The following is a 20,083-nucleotide window of genomic DNA, read 5'->3' as shown; positions in this document are numbered from 1 at the left end:
TAGGCATAGACACTATCAATTAGCACTTGGATGATATGTCAATTTGCTGCAATTTCTGTGTAACAATCTTGCTGTTTAAGATATTGCCATTTGATCTGAATATTTGAATGCAGGGAAGCAAGGCTTTTGAAAATACAATTTATCAGACTATCTGAGATAAAGTATAATTAAGATTTGATAGGTTTTAACAGAGGGATGTTAAAGAGAATGGACAGACTCTGGCACGGTAATAGATTGTGATGGTAATATCATTCTGATCAAAGATGGCAAGTAAATTGTTCAAGATTCATAGAGAATACAAGGCCAGTTGGCCCATCGCATCCATTCCCGATGAAGGGCTTTTGTCCGAAACGTCGATTTTTCAGCTCCTCCGATGCTGCCTGACCTGCTGTGCTTTTCCAGCACCACTCCAATCTTGACTCTAATCTCCAGCATCCGCAGTACCCACTTCTGCCATCACATCCATTGCCAACTCTCCCTTAGGCCAACCAATCAGTTCCATTGTATTCTATAATTTTAGTTGCTTTTTCTCATGCATCCATCGAGCTTCCTCATAGCCATTTATGCCACTGCAATCACTGGTCTCTGCTGACACCACCATCTGGGAAGTGAGTTCCAAGAAATTTCTTTTTGCACAGTGAATGGTAAAATACTTCTCACTCCATGCATACACATGCGCGCACACACTAACGTCAATGTGCTACAATGCAATTGACAAATTGGGGACACTGTTTCTAAAACATGAACTTTTGAAACAAGTGTTAGCTGTACCACAGTTAGATCACCAATACTTTAAGCACTGTTTCGAAAGCACAATTTTTCTACAATGTGGGGTTGCACAAGAATTGCAACTATTGCATTATAGAAGAGCTACCTGTATCCCCTAGTTTAACCAATAGCTTAAAGGAACAGGTTTCTTTGTCTGCCTTTCCCAAGCACATCTTGCATTTCTATTAATTCTTCCCACAATCCTCTTTGCCCTAAGTTGAACAACTCCAGTATCTCTAACTTGATATTGGGGTCAAAACTGCTCATCCCTGGAAATCTTCTTTGCTCCCTCTCAAAGACTCTCCCATTCTTGGTAAAATGTGGTAAGCAGAATTGGGCACAATTGGGGCCTAACCAGAGTTTTCTAATTTCCCTGCTGTTGTATTTAGGAAGCTTAAAGTCCCTTATCTTTTACAATTACTCTCAAAGTGACTTGCCACCTTCAAACATGAATGCTGTGCACCCTATAGCCCATTTTTGAACAGTTGTTAAATTTCTATTTTCTCTCACTATTCCAAGACTTTTCTAAATTTAAATTCCATCTGGTGCTTGTCTGTCCATTCTACTGCCCATCCCTGTCCAACAGCAATAATTTTGCATCTGGTTCACACTCCTCCAGGTTTGGTATCATAAGCAAATTTAGAAATTTTATTTTCTATTGCAAACTCCAATGTGTATCAAAAACTAGTTTTCCAAGATCTGACCCTTGGGAAACACTGTCGCCCTTCCTCCCATCTGAAAACCATGAAACACCATTTTCTGCCTTTTAGAGTAAGTTTTATTACCAAACAAAATTGTTAACTGGCTTTCAGAAATGAAAAATTTCCATCAGTTACAGAGAGGATCTTTTAAATTATTTTTTGACTGACGCTTTCCACAAAGCTGGGGTGGGGTATGGTTCAGAGAGCCTGGAAAATTTCTGAGAGTAACAAAGCTGACTCGGGGGAGTCACCATCCCAGTTCACATCAGAGTGATGTTCCTGGCCATTTATGTCGGGATCAGTGGATCAGGGATGTTGGGGAACAGTTGAGCCCACACCAGGTTCAGTGCAGTGTGGAGGTGATTTTGGGGAGAGGTTCAAGTGATTTTTCTTTTTTTTTTATTGTTTGTTCGCAAAAAGGGATGTCACTGGCAAGACCAGCAGTTCTTGCCCATTCTTAATGAACCTTGAGAAGGTGATGATGAGCCATCTCCTTGAACCGCTGCAGTCCGTGTGGTCTAGGGGCAGCCACAGTCCTGTTAGAAGTGGTGTTCCAGGACTTCGACTCATTGACAGTGCAGTAAGGCAGATAGATTTCCAAGTTAGGATGGAGTGTGACTTGGAGGAGAAATTTCAAGTTGTGGTGTTCCCTTGTACATGGAGTTCTTGGCCTTCTAAGTGAGAGTGGTTATGGGTTTGGAAGGTTCTGTTGAAGGAGTCTTGGTGAGTTACTTCAGTGTGTCTTGTCGATGGTACACATTGCTGCCACTGTGTGTTGGTGGTGGAGAATGTGAAGCTTGAAGGTGGGAGATGGGGTGACAGTCAAGTGGACTGTTTTGACCTGGATGGTGTTGAACTTCAAGGGTTGGAGCAACAGTCATCAATAAATTGGGGAATGTTCTCTTACACTGCTGACTTTTTTGTCTTGAAGATAGTGATCAGGAGGTGAGTTACTATGCACAGACTTACCACCCTCTGACCTGATCTTGTAACCAATACTTTTATATGGTTGTCCAGTCCAGTTTCTGGTCAGTTGTGATAATAACGATTATACCATTCAATATCATGGAGAGATCATTCGAATCCTTGTTCGAGATGGTTAATGTATGGAATAAAAGTTACTTGTCAATTATGGAGTCATACACTGCAGAAAAGGCCTTTTAGCCCAACTCGTCTTGTCTAATTGTCTTTTAAATATTGTCATTGTCCCTGCCTCTACTACGTCCTCTGGCAAGCTCATTCTTTATTCACACCACCCTCTGTGGTGCCTAGAGCAGGGGCAACAGAATTGTATGCAGTATTCCAGATTTGGTCTTCCAAGGTTTTGTACGCTTCACTAGCTTTAATCTCAATAAGGGAAATACAGGTGAAAGTCCAATCAAGGAAAATAAACAAGAGGAACAATTGCAATACAAAAATATCACATGACTTATGATAAGTAATATGTATCACCTTACAATTTTGAATAGAATGCAATACAATATAACTTAAAAGCATAAGCATGCTGCACGCTTTGTAACTGGTGTGATAGGAATAAAATGTTTAACTTCATTTTTGTTTTATCTTCATATCTTTCGTGCTTTCGGCGTTACTCAGCTTCTTCGCTGGCTCTCCCTCATAATGGATCACATTTTAGAAAAATTAAGATCTCTTGTAAAGATCTGTGCAGAGTCCACCAGCTCATGCGGTTTAATGTCCATAGGAAGGCCACTGACAAAAAGCATACCGCCCTCCTCTTCACTGTTGTTTACTACTTCACTTTTCATGCTCATGACTGGGGAGCTGATTGAATCTGTTGGATCAGGTTAAAGAGGGGCAGGCAGTGGTCCAAAAGTGTGCTTTACCTGTGAATGGAGAAACTCTAGAGACAAAAGTATCTGTGCATTTCCTCTTTCATTCCTTACTTACCAAGATGGATATCAGTATGAAGACAGGCACATTTAACTACACTAAATTGTGTCTGCCTATTTCAACATTCTCAGTCAGCTTGAAGTCTGTTACTCTGTTCACTCTTTATGACATTATCAAATTTTATACAATCCATAAACTTCGAAATTGTACTGCCTAAACAATTCCGTAATTTATAAACAACAATCAATGGTCCTAAAATCAAACCCGCAGGGGACCTCATTCATGTTATTCAAAGATTATTTTCCTTTAACCAAATTAATACTTGGCTAATGTGAAAGCTGTCAGGTTTGATTCCAGCCTCGGGCGACTGACTGTGTGGAGTTTGCACATTCTCCCCGTGTCTGTGTGGGTTTCCTCCGGGTGCTCTGGTTTCCTCCCACAGTCCAAAGATGTGCAGGTTAGGTGAACTGGCCACGCTAAATTGCCCATAGTGTTAGGTGCATTAGTCAAAGGGGAAATGGGTCAAGGTGGGTTACTGTTCGGGGGTCAGTGTGGACTGGTTGGGCCGAAGGGCCTGTTTCTACACTGTAGGGAATCTTTTTTTAAAAAAAAAGTATTTTCAAAAATCTGGAACAGCAAGAAAACAAGAAAAAAGCAGTCTAACAGCACCATCTAAGCCAACTTCCTCAACATTGAGGTGCAAATCAATTTTGCTTAGCAGGACATATTGCTCATGTGCCTAACACCAACACCCAAAGCAACAGCTCCACTCGAAAGTTTGTCTGGATTGTGCAGAAGTGAAACTGAGGTGTTGGAGGAATGTAGAAACCTGTAAACAACTCATCTACCCAACCTGCCTGGCAAGTGTCAGAGCCTGCCGATGATGGCTGGTACTTTTAGAACCCATTGAACAAGAAGGCACCCTTTTCTCTCTTTTTTTCTTAAAGTGTTGTTGAATTTTTTTCTGATTATTAATGGGAGTTAATGTATATTTGGGGATGGGTAGAGTGTCTACTTTTAATTTCCTTGTTAATATTATTTTTCTTTCTCCTTCCTTTTTTGGCCTGAGCCTGGGCTGCAGCTCGAGCAGGAACGAGTTATGAAGGTGTTTTTGAGAGGTGTAAGAGTCCCCTGTCGGCAGGGGGTACAGCCTCTCATTAAGTATTTGGTTTAGTTTTTTTTATATAAGTAGTTATTAGTATGTTAGTTATAGTAGTTCTGGTTTTTGTATTTTTTATGAGTCTTTTTTTGTTTATGCTCAACAATTGGTAAGTCTAATTCTTCCTTTTTGGAGTTCAAATGATGTTATAGAGTATCATGGCTAATTGTGTCCTCAAATAGTGTGCCTTAAATATTAGAGAGAGCCATTCACCAGTTAAGAGGAAAAAGGTGCTGTGTAGCCTTAGAAAGGGCAAGGTGTTCATTGCTCTTTTGCAGGAGACTCATCTCGATGGTGAGCATTTGAAATTGCAGCAGAATGGGTTTGATCGGGTATACTTCTTCTTTTAATACTAGGAGCAGGGGAGAGGCCGTACTTATTAGGAAGGATTTTTCATTTAAGTTGCTACGTTAGATTAAAGATGAATATAAATGGTTTGTCATTCTTAAAGCCTCAATACATGGCGAGAGAATATTGTATTTTGAATTTTTAGATTAGATTAGATTAGATTACTTACAGTGTGGAAACAGGCCCTTCGGCCCAACAAGTCCACACCGACCCGCCGAAGCGTAACCCACCCAGACCCATTCTCCTACATTTACCCCTTCACCTAACACTACGGGCAATTTAGCATGGCCAATTCACCTAACCCCTCACATTTTTTGGATTGTGGGAGGAAACCGGAGCACCCGGAGGAAACCCACGCAGACACGGGGAGAATGTGCAAACTCCACACAGAGAGTCGCCTGAGGCGGGAATTGAACCCGGGTCTCTGGCGCTGTGAAGCAGCAGTGCTAACCACTGTGCTACCGTTTTTTATTGTCCCCCCAGAGCACCCCCTTAAATTTTTGATTAATGCATTCTCTAAACTGATGGCTCTTGCGCTGCGGCAAATTATTATGGGGATAGACTTTAATTGCCTCGTGGACCGTGCAGTGGATAGAATGCCTAGAGGTCCCTCAACTTTCTTTGGAATGTAAGCAACTAGTGGACTTGTCTAGAACTGGGATTGGTGGATGTCTGGAAGTGTCTGCACCCCATAGGGTAGGGACTTCACGTTCTTTTGTAATCCGCACAAGTGTCATTACTAGGATTGATCTTTTCCTAACCCCTGTGTTATCCTTGAGTTCAGTAATATCCTGTACCATTGGAAATATACTGCAGCGTGGTCAGAAATAGTAATACTTAGAGATTGGATCCGTTTTATTCTTAAAGACAGTAAGTTCATCGAATATTTCTTCAGTGAATTTAAGATATTTTTAGACACCAATTTGGTCATGGCCAGTAACCAGTCTGTACTTTGGGAGACTGCTAAGGCTTATGGCAGGGAGATAATTATTTTTCACTCTGCCAGTCAGAAACAGCAGAAGGAGGAGCAGCAACACCGCCTTGAGGTGTAGCTAAAGACCGCCGAGAAGGTGTATTTTGATAAGCCATCAGTGGCTAAGCTGAAGTGGGTTACAGCTCTTCAGTCCACTTTGAATTCCTTGCTTATGCAGACAGCAAGGAAGGAACTTTCCTTTGTGGAACAAAGACTGTTTGAATATGATGACAAGCCGGGCAGGTGTCTGACATATCTTGTCAAGAGAAAGAGTGCCCCCAATCCATTATCTGAATTAGGAATGGGACTGGGATGGTCACTTGTAATTCTAAAAAGATCATTGCTGCATTTTGGGAATTTTATTTGGGACTACACCAGTCTGAACATTGTGAGGGTGGATGGGCTAAGATGGAATCTTTTTTTAAGAACCTGGATCTTCCAAGTGTTAGTTCCGAACGGGCATCTTTCCTTTAACAATGCAAGAGGTACAGGAGGCTGTGAAACAGATGCAGAGTGATAAGATGCCTGCCCTGACTGTCTTCCTAGCGAGCTTTACAAAGAATTTATAAATATATTGTCGGAGCTGATATTAGACATGTATAGTTACTTGTACAGCTACAGTTTTTTTTAGATTAGATTAGATTACATTAGATTACATTACAGTGTGGAAACAGGCCCTTCGGCCCAACAAGTCCACACCGACCCACCTAAGCGAAACCCACCCATACCCCTACATTTACCCCTTACCTAACACTACGGGCAATTTAGTATGGCCAACTCACCTGGCCCTGCACATCTTTGGACTGTGGGAGGAAACCGGAGCACCCGGAGGAAACCCACGCAGACACGGGGAGAACGTGCAAACTCCACACAGTCAGTCGCCTGAGGCGGGAATTGAACCCAGGTCTCTGTGCCTCCTGCCATCCTTAAGAGAGGCTAATATTTCTCATATTCTTAAGAAAGGGAAGACCCCAGAAGAATGTGCCTTCTATAGGCCTATCTCACCTGTTAAATTCTGATTTTAAAATTTTGTCTAAGGTTCTTGTGTTTAGACTGGAAACTGTGCTGCCTTCCATTGTTAAAGACAACCAGATGGTTTTATAAAGAGTTGTAGATCCTCCAATAATGTCAGGAGGCTGCTGAAAATGTTTCAAATGTGTCAGCAGCAGTCAGTTCAGGAATTAGTGGTCTCGGATGCAGAAAAAGCATTTGATTGAGTCGAATGACCATATTTTTTTTATATCCTTGACCGATTTGGATTGGGGGAGGTTTTTATTAGGTGGATCAGGGTCCTCTTTAGTGATCTTCTGGCAGCGGTTCTCACCAATAGTGTGAGATATAGTAATTTTAATATTCGTAGAGGCAGTCAGCAAAGCTGTCCCGTCTCACCATTGCTTTTTACATTGGTGATTGAGCCTATCCACAGGGATGCTAATATTAGCTGCCTTGGAAGTAGGATCAAAATTGCATAAAATCACGTTGTATGCGGATGATGTTTTTGTTCTTTGTCAAATCCAGTGGTCTCGGTACCTCATTTGATACAATGTATTGACTTATTTAGCTCCTTCTCTAGTTATAAGATCAATTTTTCAAATTTCGGAAGGTCTTAGGAGAGTATTTGATGTGGAGGGATAATCATGATTCCCCTTTAAATGGTCACAGGAGGCTTTTCTTTATTTGGGCATCTTTGTTACTCCTGTCTTTGATCAGTTGTTTAAGGCCAATTTTGCCCATTTGCTTGAGAGGATTAAGCAAGATCTTCAGCGATGGGAAGCGCTTCCAATATCCTGGCTAGGCTGAGTAGCTCTTATCAAAATGATTGTCCTTCCCCGTTTGCTATATTCTATATGAATGCTCCCCTTAATCTTTCCTAGGCAAACATTCCAGAGACTTAATGGATGGTTTAGCTCCTTTATTTGGTGTCATAAGTGACCTCGTATTAAGCTGGCTAAATTGCAGTTGCCTCATGGGCAAGGGGGAGTGGACCTCCCAGATATTGAAAGATATTAATTAGGTTTTCCTCTATCTCTTATCAGTGACTGGTCTTGCGAGGACCCGGTGTCAATATTGCTAGATATTGAGGCCACCCGGGCAAAATATCTCCTCATTAGCCTGTTGTTTGTAGATAAAATGAAGACAGTTAAGGAATATTGCCATAATGCGATAATTATTAATACTATTAAGGCATGGAGGGCAATGCGGTAAAGTGAGGGTAATACATCCAAAAAGTCCTTTCTCACCTCCATAGCTAGCATGCTAGGCTTTCAGCTGGAGATAATGGACCCCAGATTTAAGCTTTGGGCAGCTAGGGGAATCTCCTGTTTGGGTGATTTATTTGAAGGTGAAATAATGATGCCCTTTGACCCAGTAACCCATAAGTATGGTTTAGCTAGCAGAAACCTTTTTCATTTTTTTTGGATCAGGGATTATATTCAAAAAGAGACCACGCTTTTGACAAATCCCTACAGATCTGTTGGAGAAGAAAGGGTGCTTCATGCTAAAAGTACTCTCTCTGTTGGTACTCTTTATCATACGTTTGGGAGTGATCTTTCAGAAGATGTTGAGTGGCTTTGTGGGGTCTGGGAGAAAGAACTAGGGATTGAGATCTCTATGGAAACGTGGGAGGATGTTTATGAAAATGCGAGGAAGATTTCGATCTGTAATTGGACCCATGCCATGCAGCTAAAGAATCTGCATAGGGTCCATTTGGTCACAGACTGTCTCTCAAAATGTAAGGTGGGAATATCTTCATTATGTCCTAAATACAAAATAAGTATTGATACTCTCACTCATTGTGGTCTTGCCGCTGGTTTCGTACATGTTGGAATGCTGTAGCAGGAGTTATAGAGAGAGACCGAGGTTAAGGTGGACCCTATCTCTCTTCTGGGCCTACCCATCTTCTCTAGATGCCCTTGGGAAAAATAACTTTTTAATATTCTCGCTTGTTGTGCAAGGAAAAATATTCTAATGTTTGGGTCTCTAAAAGCCTCCCTGGGTCTGTTGGGTTGGCATAGGCTAATCATCGAACATATTACTTTAGATTTTTAACGAATATGGTACACCGGAAAACAAACTTTTTTATAGGATATGGCAGCCCTTTTTAGATGTAGAGTTATCTGCCATCTTAACTAGGGCTTTTGTGTGGCCGATTTAGTGAACTTGATGTCCTTGAAGGAAGAATTTCGAGAAAACGCGTGTATAATACTGAATGCTCTTGGAGGTTGCGAGCTAATGGTTTTGTTGTGCTGAGCTGTTTTATCTATTCATTTATTACTTTTATTGATTTGCTTATTTTGTACAGGAATATAGTTGTGTTTTGTTTGTGTTGTTGCTTTGTCTTTTTTTTAGATTAGATTACTTAGTGTGGAAACAGGCCCTTCGCCCCACACCAACCCGCCGAAGCGCAAACCACCCAGACCCATTCCCCTACATTTACCCCTTACCTAACACTACGGGCAATTTAGCATCGTCAATTTACCTAACCTGCACATTTTTGGACAGTGGGAGGAAACCGGAGCACCTGGAGGAAACCCATGCAGACATGCGGAGAATGTGCAAACTCCACACAGTCAGTCGCCTGAGGCAGGAATTGAACCCGGGTCTCTGGCGCTGTGAGGCAGCAGTGCTAACCACTGTGCCACCGTGCTGCCTTTTTTATATGTACACATACTGTTGTTGTTGGTTTATTGTTGTAATTTTTGTAATTTTATAAAAAATCTTCTCTTTCAATAAAAAAATCTATTAAAAAATTATTTTTATGTCTTCCTGTCACATTTTACCATGACTAGATCCCTTTTTATTCTTCCAACCTATATATCATATTTTGTTTTTGTTCCATTATTAAACTGTGTATAATACTATGATCACTCTCTTACAGAAACAAAAATCAATTTTTGGAAAGGTTCAGCAGGTCTGGCAGTATCTGTGTAGACAAAGCAGAGTTACCATTTTATGTCCAGTGATCCTTCTTCAGAACGGTCACTCTTGTGGAAATGCCCACCCCAACCTCTCAGATCCTTGGATCACCTGGCCTACCTAATTCCCTGCATTGGACCCAGCAACACCTCCTTCCTAATTGGACCAAAGAAATACAGATCAATCAATTCCTTCCTCCTGAGCTCTTTATGCAACTTTATCCTGACATTGGGGTAATAAACATATTACCATAATTCTTGCATATTTACGATTACTTTGTGGATTTGTATCTCTGTTTCACTATTTGTATGCCTTAGAATATCCTAGTGTCTTGATCATACTGTTTTTGGCTCTTTTCTCTAACCACATGGATTCTGTCTTGCTTTCTTTAAAGACATTGCCTGCTGTCAAAAAATTCAGACCAGTCTCAACTTTCTAAACGTAACTTGTATCTATGTAAACATTCTCAACTTGTCTTTGTGTTCCTTGCAATCCTGCTGTCTTATTTGAAATGGTACTATCCCTGTCACGTATTGCTATTTTCTACTTCTATCTACTGGTGCAAATTGTCCTAATTGAGTTGAACCTAGTCCACCTATTGTTCCGTTATCTAAGATCTGAAACCTTTTATGGACTAAAATCTTTTATAAAAAGGATAGGCATGCATCTAAAATGGCTGTTGTGATCACAGAATAAAATAGAATCCCTACAGTGTGGAAGCAGGCCACTTGGCCCAAAGAGTCCACACCAACCCTCCGCAGAACAACCCACCCAGACACACCCTATCTTTGTAACTCTGCATTTCCCATGGTTAATCCATCTAACCTGCACGTCCTTGGACACTATGGACAATTTAGTATGGCCGATCCATTTTGTCTGCACATCTTTGGACTGTGGGAGGAAACTAGAGCACCTGGAGGAAACGCACATAGACACTGGGAGAATGTACAAACTGCACACAGATCACCTGACCACATAAATTGAGGCAAGTCCAGGAGATTCAACAGCTGCTTTGGAGCTGCAGAGCAGAGAGAAAACTCCGGACCCACCCTGCTCCTCTGACTTACCTCTTGTCATCTTGAGATCTGGTGGAAAAGCAAATTATGGCAAAACTCTTTCACCAGGACTTCCAAAAAACATCATCCAAATTTGCCACCAAAAGGACTGTAAGGCTTTATTAAACTGCAACCTTTGTTCCCAATAAAGGGAAAGTACTGTTAGGGCTGGAAATCTGAAATATAGTGAATGCTGCAGAAAGTTAGCAGATCTGCCAGCATCTCTGGAGAGAAGAGAGTTGCTCTTCAGAGCTGACATTCTGGTTCTGTATTCTGTTTGGCTCCTTATATTGATTTCATAACTATATCTTTAGATGACATGTGATATGCAAGTAATTGTGTGCTAAAGAAAAACAAAAATACTTGTTACAATTGACTGAGAGGCGGTTGAAAAGAGGGCAGCTGATTGCCACTCCTTATCTCGTTGAGTTGAGAATATGTTAATATGTAACCACTGGTCATTGCACAGTCTAGCTTGGCAGAGTATGGCATGATAATAGAATCCCTATGTGTGGAAGCACGTCCTTCGACCCAACAAGTCACATTGACCCTTCGAAGAGTAACCCATCTAGACCCATTCACCTAACTAATGTACCTAACCTTCATATCCCTGAACACTTTGGGCAATTTAGTATGGCCAATTCACCTGACCTGCACATCTTTGGGAGGAAACCCATGCAGGCATGGAGAGAATGTGCAAACTCCACACAGACAGTCGCCTGAGGCTGGAATCGAACCCAGTTCCTTGGCACCTGAGCCACCATGCTGCCTCAGAAGCCATCAGCTGGAACTGACTGCTTAAAATGATTGTAGAAGTTGACACTATGATCTCAAAGGAAATTAGGTGACATAGAGTCATAGAGATGTACAGCACGGAAACAGACCCTTCGGTCCAACTTATCCATGCTGACCAGATATCCCAACCCAATCTAGTCCCACCTGCCAGCGCCTGGCCTATATCCCTCCAAATCCTTCCTATTCATATACCCATCCAGATGCCTTTTAAATGTTGCAATTGTACCAGCCTCCACCACTTCCTCTGGCAGCTCATTCCATACGCACACCACCCTCTGCGTGAAAACGTTGCCCCTTAGGTCTCTTTTATATCTTTCCCCTCTCACCCTAAACCTATGCCCTCTAGTTCTGGGCTCCCCCACCCCAGGGAAAAGACTGTCTATTTTTCCTATCCATGCCCCTCATGATTTTATAAGGTCACCCGTCAGCCTCCGACGCTCCAGGGAAAACAGCCCAGCCTATTCGACCTCTCCCTATTGCTCAAACCCTCCAACCCTGGCAAGATCCTCGTAAATCTTTTCTGAACCCTTTCAAGTTTCACAACGACCTTCCAATAGGAAGGTGACCAGAATTGCATGCAATATTCCACCAGTGGCCTAACCAATGTCCTGTACAGCCACAACATGACCTCCCAACTCCTGTACTCAATACTCTGACCAATAAAGCATACCAAATGCCTTCTTCACTATCCTATCTACCTGCGACTCCACTTTCAATCCAAGGTCTATTTGTTCAGCAACACTCCCTAGGACCTTAGCATTAAGTGTATAAGTCCTGCTAAGATTTGCTTTCCCAAAATGCAGCACCTCGCATTTATCTAAATTAAACTCCGTCTCCCACTTCTCAGCCCGTTGGGTCATCTTATCAAGATCCCGTTGTAATCTGAGGTAACCTTCTTCGCTGTCCACTACACCTCCAATTTTGGTGTCATCAGCAAAATTACTAACTGTACCTCTTATGCTCACATCCAAATAATTTATGTAAATGACAAAATGTAGTGGACCCAGCACCGAACCTTGTGGCACTCCACTGGTCACAGGCCTCCAGTCTGAAAAACAACCCTCCACCACCACCCTCTGTCTTCTACCTTTGAGCCAGTTCTGTATCCAAATGGCTAGTTCTCTCTGTATTCCATGAGATCTAACCTTGCTAACCAGTCTCCCACGGGGAACCTTGTCCAACATCTTGAACAAAATAAATTTGCAGGGCTATGGGGATAGAGTGAGACAGACTGGACTGCTTTTCAGAGAATGGCACAGACACAGTGGGTTAAGTAGTCTCTGCACAGTTATAACTGATATCAGTTATAACTGATATGAGGGTGTTGCGGTTTAGTTTTCTTCTAACTATAATTGCTGAACCCTTCTAATGGATTTGAGCAATCCTGTAATGCATGCTTAAAAACAGAAACTATGTTTAATTTACCAGTCCTGGTGTGACATTGGTAAGTTTGTGTTAACCTGATCTCACTAGCAAAACTACCTACAAAAACATTGCATCCACTGTTGAGGTGCAACCTTTGAATAAGTGCTTCCTGCCCCAGAATTGATTTCAGTGCCTCAGGCTATGTGCTGATCCTTCCTACCTTTTCTATTTTCACGAATGAATGGTATTGGGAATAGTCCTCAGATTTCTTCTTATGGAGTTCCATTTATTAAATTTTCTCCCCAGCTTCTGAAAATCTGACTATTGGACCTAAAACCTGCCCTCAACTCTCTGATTTGTATCAATGTCTACTACACCTTTTGGCTCACTCCTTTCCCTGTGCAAAATACTGTGTGCCCTGTCCTGATGTTCCTTGCCCTGGCACGTGGGAGGCAACAAACCATGCAACGCTCATAACGATGGTTACAGAAATATGCCTATCTCTCTGACTACGGAGAGTCTTTTAAAGACTGCATTTCGATTCTTTCTTGTTAAGAGTGTGGTGCTGGAAAAGCACAGCAGGTCAGGCAGAATCCGAGGAGTAGGCAAATCGACGTTTCTCTAATCTCCAGCATCTGCAGTCCTCACTTTCACCTACCTGATTCTTTACTGTTGCCTAACAAAAGCAGAACACTGCAGATGTTGGAGATCTGAAATAAAAGCAGCAAGTGCTAGAGAAACTCAGCAGGTCTGGCAGGGTCTATGGAGAGAGAAATAAAGTTAATGCTTCGAGTCCAAAATGATTCCTCTTTGGGAACCCTTTATTTGTTGTTTCCTGTGTAATCCCTGATCCATTGGTGCCTCCCATCTCCTGGCAGCCTCTGAACTGGATCTTTTGGTGATTGGAACAGGACTTGGAAGTGGCTGTACAGCCTACAAACGCCCATCCGCTAGTAAGCTGGAGCTTCTGCTGTAGCTGCAGCAAGATTTACGTAACACTTGAATTGTTTTTATGGCTGGAAGTCCATGACCTAATGGTATTCTGCAGCGATCTGTACTGGGATCTCTTCTGTTTGTGATATAAATGACTGACTGGTAGACGCTAAAAGCAGGTGTAGGACCAATATAGGCAGCAAAAATGTGCATGGCTGATATATTGAATATTTTGTGTCTGCCTTTAGCAAGGTAGGAAATGCTGCCATAATGTGAGGAGACAGTCCAGAAATAAGAGTTTAAAATTGGTACAATATTGGATAAGCTGTCTGTACTTAAAATGGGTGAGGACCAAATCACATGCATCCACGGACGTTGAGGGAAGTGACTAGAAATTGTGGAGGCATTGGCTACAGTTGTCCAGTCTGCTTGAGACTCTGGGTGAAGCTAGAGGACTGGGGAATTGTAAGTATTGCTCCACTGCTGATTAAAAGGTGCAAAGTTGAGCTAAGCAACTACAGGTTGGTCAATGACCAAAAGAGAAAATGCTGGAAAATCTCAGCAGGTCTGACAGCATCTGTAAGGAGAGAAAAGAGCTGACGTTTCGAGTCTAACTGACCCTTTGTCAAAGTGGTCAGTTAGACTTGAAACGTCAGCTCTTTTCTCTCCTTGCAGATGCTGCCAGACCTGCTGAGATTTTCCAGCATTTTCTCTTTTGGTTTCAGATTCCAGCATCAGCAGTAATTTGCTTTTATACAGGTTGGTCAATGGTGGGGAAGCTTCTAGAAACACTAATTTGGATAAATCATTAGTCACTTGGGTGAATTTGGCTTAATTGAGAAAGCCCAATATGAGTTTGTTAAGGACACGTTGTTTATCCAGATGGAGTTTTAATGGCGGTAATAATGTTAACAAGAATATTTGATCAAAAAATGCCTCGACAGACTGAACTAAGCTATAACTCATGGAATGAAAAGGACAGATGCAATTTAAAGAGTGCAAAATTGATCGGCAGAAAACTGGTTAATGAATGTTTTCAGTCTGGAGAAAGGTTTGTCGTGGAGTTCCTCAGGAGCCTGTGCTTGGGACCATGGATAGGAAAAGTTTAGACGCATATGGTCCGAACATAGCAAATGCGACTAATTTAGCTAGGAAATCTGGTCGGCATGGATGGGTTGGGCTAAAGGACCTGTTTCCATACTGTATGACTGACTCCTACTCTACTATATGGATGAAAATGGGATGGGTGGGTGAGTACGTTTGCAGACAATACAAACCTCAGTGGAATTGTGGATAGTGTAGAAGGATTGTTAAAAGATATAGCTGGATACAGATTAGTTGCAAATATGGGTGGAGAAATGGCAGATGGAGGTTAACCTACGTACATGTGAGGTGCTGCACTTTTGGTGAAAGTGAAATCTAAAGGAAAAAATATACAGTTAATGGTAGGATCCTGAACATAATTGATTTACAGAGAGATCTTGGATCTCAAACCCATTACTCCATAGTGTGGCCCGAGTTGAAGATTGTGGTGCTGGAAGAGCACAGCCAGTCAGGCAGCATCCGAGGAGCAGGAGAGTTGACATTTCAAGCATAAGGTTTTCATCAGGAATGGGGCGGGGGTGGAGGAGGAGGTGTTTGGGTAGCTGAGAATGCGATAGGTAGATGAAGGTGGGGATAAGGTGATAGGTCGGAGAGGAGTGTGGAGTGGATAAGTGGGAAGAAAGATGGACAGGTAGGACAGTTCAAGAGGGCGGTGCTGAGTTGGTAGGTTGGATCTGAGATAAGGTGGGAAAATGGGGGAACTGGTGAAATCCACATTGATCCCATGTAGATGGACAGTCCCAAGGTGGAAGAGGAGACATTCCTCCTCCAGGCGTCAGGTGGCTAGAGTTTGGCTGTGGATCAGGTCCAGGACTTGCATGTCCTCAGCAGAGTGGGAAGGGGAGTTACAGCACCTATTCACTCCACCCTCCTCTCTGACCTATCACCTTTACCCCACCTTCATCTACCTATTGCATTCCCATCCACCTTCTCCTCAGCCCCACCCCCTCCCATTTCTCTCTCAGCCCCCTTGGGCCACGCGCACACACGCACACACACACACACCCCAATTCCTGATGAAGAACTGATGCTCGAAGTGTTGACTCTCCTGCTTGTATGCTGCCTGACCGGCTGTGCTTTTCCAGCACCACACTCTTCGATTCTGATCTCCAGCATCTGCACGCCTCACTTTCTCCATAGAGTGTCCATGCAAGTAGATTAGGTGGTAACAAAACATATGGCATGCTTGTTTTTATGGGTTGGGGAATTAAGTACAAGAGTCAGGATGTCATGTTGCACCTTTAAGAGACTTTGGTTCGGTCACACTGAGTATTGCACTCAGTTCTGGCTGCCACATTACAGGAAGGATGTGGAGGCTTTAGAGAGGGTGTAGAAGAGGTTTACCAGGCTGCTGCCTGGATTAGAGGGTATGAGCTACAAGGAGAGACTGGAAAAACTTGGGTGGTTTTCTCTGGAGCTGCGGAGGCTGAGTGGAGACTTGATAGAAATCTATAAGATTATGAAATGCATACAGGGGTTGAGTCAGAATCTTTGTCCAGAGTCGAAATTTCTAATACATTTGAGGTGAGAGGGAGAAAGTTCAAGATTGTGAATTTGGAGTTGTAGGTGTCTAGAACGTGCTGTCAGTGGTGGTGCTGGAGGTGGATGCGATAGGGGTGTTGAAGGGACTTTTATAAGCACATGAATGTACAAGAATTGGAAGGATGTGGATCAAGGGGAAGCAAACAGGATTAGTTAAATTTGACATCGTGTTCAGCACAACATCGTAGGCTAAAGGGCCTGTTCCTGTGCTGTACTGTTGTTTTTTTTTAAGTACTCCGATAACATCCCCCCCACCTGTAATTTTATAACAACGCTCCCAGCCCAGTGGTGGAGGCTAGTACAATAAGAATGTTTAAAAGGCACCTGGATGGGTATATGAATAGGAAGGGTTTAGAGTGATATGGACCAAGTGCTGGCAAATGGGACTAGATTAATTTGGATATCTAGTCAGCGTGGACCGAAGGGTCTGTTTCTGGGCTGTACATCTCTATGACAGACCAGAATGCTGCATTGGTATTGTTGCCGGGGAACTCGGGCACTCTGATATTGACATTGTTGCTTTGAGTGAAACCTGGCGGGAAGCAGAAGGAGCTCTGGGAGAAAGGTGGGGGCTACACATTTTTCTGGAAGGGCAAGGCCAAAAGAGGGCATCGTATCTATGCAGTTAGCTTCGACATCAAAAAAATCAATTGATGGACCAACTCAAAGACTTTCCCTGCGGAATAAGTGAATCATGGAATCCCTATGGTGTAGAAACAGGTCATTTGGCCCAACAAGTCCACACCAACCCTCTGAAGAGTATCCCATCTAGACCCATTCCCCTATCCTATGCACCTAACTTACACTCCCTGAACACTATGGGCAATTTAGCATGGCCAATACACCTAACCTGCACATGTTTGGATTGTGGAAGGAAACCCACACAGACATGGGGAGAATGTGCAGACTCCACACAGATAGTTGCCCGAAGATGGATTCGAACCTAGGTCCCTGGCATTGTGAGGTGGTAGTGCTAACCACTGAGCACCACTGAACCATCACTCAATGCAGCAGCTGAGGACAAGAAGAAATTCTACTCCCAGCCTCGACCAAACACATTCATGGATCATTTCATTGGGCAGACTAACTGTCCTCGATGTTAGAGTTGGCAAAAGTGCAGACCTTTGGGGCAGTGTAATCAGGAAAGAGAGAGTAGGGAAGCAACAGCACTGTCTTTCTGACCAAATGCCACAAACACAACCTCCTCATCACCAACACACCATTCTGTCAAAGGGGCAAATACAAGACATGTCAGAATCTGCATTCCAAACACTGGCATCTTCTTGACGACTACATCATCAAAGTGAGACATTGGAAAGACGGTAAAATCACCCGCGCAATGACAGGAGTTAACGACTACTGGGATGGACTGTTGCCTGATCCGAGCCAGAATCAACATAAACATAGTCTCGCTGCAGCGAAGACAACAAGCAGTGCCACAGGAAATTCAACATTGAGGCACTCAAAGACACAGGAACAAATAACCTCATCCAACCAATTCCTCTCCACAATCCTGGGCCACGATCCTAACAGCCTCTGGTCTGCCCTTCATTGCCATTATCAATGCTTGCAAAAACTCGGTAGGTCACTCAGCCAGGAAACACCAAGTCTGGTTTGAGGAGAAGATCCAGGAACTGTTAAGCTGGAAGCGCATGGCATCTGTCAGTGTAAAACAACAGCTGCACTCGGAAGAGAAAAAGCATGCATACAGGTGACTGAGGGTCCAACAACAAACCTGTGACATAAAGAACAGATGGTGGGTGGGGAAAGCACTGGAAGCCCAACAAATAACAGACAATCATCAAATCATCATATGCAAGAGTTTATTCTGTGCTGTCAAGTCAACTTACCAAAGACAACAAGCACCAAAAGCCCTACCCCATTGCTGGCCAAAGACAGAGTGACTATTATCAAACATAAATAATCATCAAACAACATTGCAGGAAATACTTCAGAGACCTTGTCAACCAGGGCTCTGTCATCGATCTGAGCATCCTTGAATGCATTCCATAGTATGCTACGCATGACGAGCTCAGCAACACCTCAACCTTGCACAAAGCAGAGAAGGCCATCTACAGGCTTAAGAACAAAAAGTCCACAGGAGCAGATGGTATCCCTGCTGAGGTGTTGAAGTAAGGAGACAAAGAGCTCCTGCACTTACACACTCTTGTCTGCCTTATCTGGAAGGAGGAAAGCATCCCGGGACAGCGCAGAGATGCCACAAATGCGAGCTTTTCAAAAAAGGGAACAAGTCCGAGTGTGGTAACGACAGGAGAATATTCCTGCTGTCAACTGATGGAATCATCATTGCTACGGTTGTCCTCAATTGTCTCCTCCCTGTGGATGAGTAGCTCCTCCCAGAGTTGCAGTGTGGCTTTCAGCCACGGAGGGGCACAACTGAAATGATCTTCACTTCACAACAACTGCTGGAGAAATGCAGAGAAAAGAACCTACACGTGAACATGGCCTTCTTCGACTTTACAAAGACCTTTATCACTGTCAACTGGGAAGCATCACGAAGCATCCTTCTCTGCATTGGTTGCACCATGAAATACGCCACCATTCTTTGCCTGCTCCACGACGACATGGAAGTTGTGGCAGTGACAATAGCTCCACCACTGACCCGTTTCTCTGTTCGGGCCGGTAGCAAGCAGGATAGTGTTAGCGCCCCAACACTGTTCCCAATCTGCCTTGCTGCAGTGCTTCACTTTACTACTGACTAGCTCCCTGCTGGAGTGGAGCTAATTTACAGAACCAGTGGAAAATTATTCAACTTCCACCATATCCATATCCAACCAGTGTCATCGAGCTGCAGTATGTAGGTGATGCTTGCATATGTGCAGTCTCAGAGGATATACTCCAGATTATCATCAGCACCTTTACAAAGGCATATGAGAACATGGGTCTCACCCAGAAGATCTGTAGGATGAAGGCCCTCCACCAACCTAGCCCAGCATTGTGGAGTGAACACCCAATCATCAAGGTCCATGGGGAGGCCTTAGAGAGCGTAGAACACGTCCAATACCTTGGGTGTTCTGTGGCCAGAGCAGATATTGATGAAGGGATCCAGCACTGCTTCCAGTGTGCTATTACAGCCTATGGCTGCCTGAGGAAAAGGTTGTTCAAGAACAACAACATCAGATCTGACATCAAGATCATGATATACATAGCTGTGGTAGTTCCGAGCACTTCTATATGGTCCTAAGACATGGACTGTTTACAGCAGACATCTCAAGACCCTGGAGCTGTACCACCATGCTACCTACGCAATATCCTGCAAATCTGGGAAGAAAGACCAGAACCACTCCTCAGCATCGAGGCATAGGGCACCCTTGATCGGCTACTGCATATCACATGACTGATACAAGCTCCCCCCCCCCCCCCCCCCCGAAAAAAAAGCAGGTGCTCTACTCCCAGCTTCAAAATGGCAGGCAAGGCTCAGGTGGGAGGAGGAAGTGTTTTAGTGACACCCTCAAGGCCTCACTGGGGAAGTGCAGCATTCCCATGCACTGACCCAAGACAGTCCAAAGTGGAGGAAGCGCATCCAGGATGGCATTGACCATCTCGAGACTTG

The 20,083-nt window shown here is 43.4% G+C and overlaps 2 protein-coding genes across 3 annotated transcripts in view; one reads left to right on the top strand and one right to left on the bottom strand.

Annotated features, from left to right (window-relative positions):
- rnf185 (ring finger protein 185) overlaps positions 1–20,083 on the bottom strand; it is a 123,615-nt gene that overhangs the window by 36,439 nt on the left and 67,093 nt on the right. Inside the window, exon 6 of one of the 2 annotated variants that reach the window (XM_088000247.1) lies at positions 2,545–3,313. The exons of the other annotated variant lie outside the window; for it this stretch is intronic. Coding sequence (XP_087856373.1) covers positions 3,270–3,313 — 44 coding nt within the window. The 3' untranslated portion in view covers positions 2,545–3,269. Of the gene's footprint in view, positions 1–2,544; positions 3,314–20,083 lie in introns of those variants that run through there. 2 annotated transcript variants of the gene reach the window in all.
- Positions 1–20,083, top strand: part of pik3ip1 (phosphoinositide-3-kinase interacting protein 1) — a 55,240-nt gene that overhangs the window by 3,947 nt on the left and 31,210 nt on the right. The gene's annotated exons all lie outside the window — the stretch shown is intronic.

Source organism: Chiloscyllium plagiosum, unplaced genomic scaffold, assembly GCF_037043375.1.
Source record: "Chiloscyllium plagiosum isolate Xiang-an unplaced genomic scaffold, Cpla_swu_hap1 HiC_scaffold_24, whole genome shotgun sequence".
Lineage (NCBI taxonomy): Eukaryota > Metazoa > Chordata > Chondrichthyes > Orectolobiformes > Hemiscylliidae > Chiloscyllium > Chiloscyllium plagiosum.
Note: the sequence above shows the minus strand (reverse complement) of the source record. Positions and strands in the feature narration are given on the sequence as shown.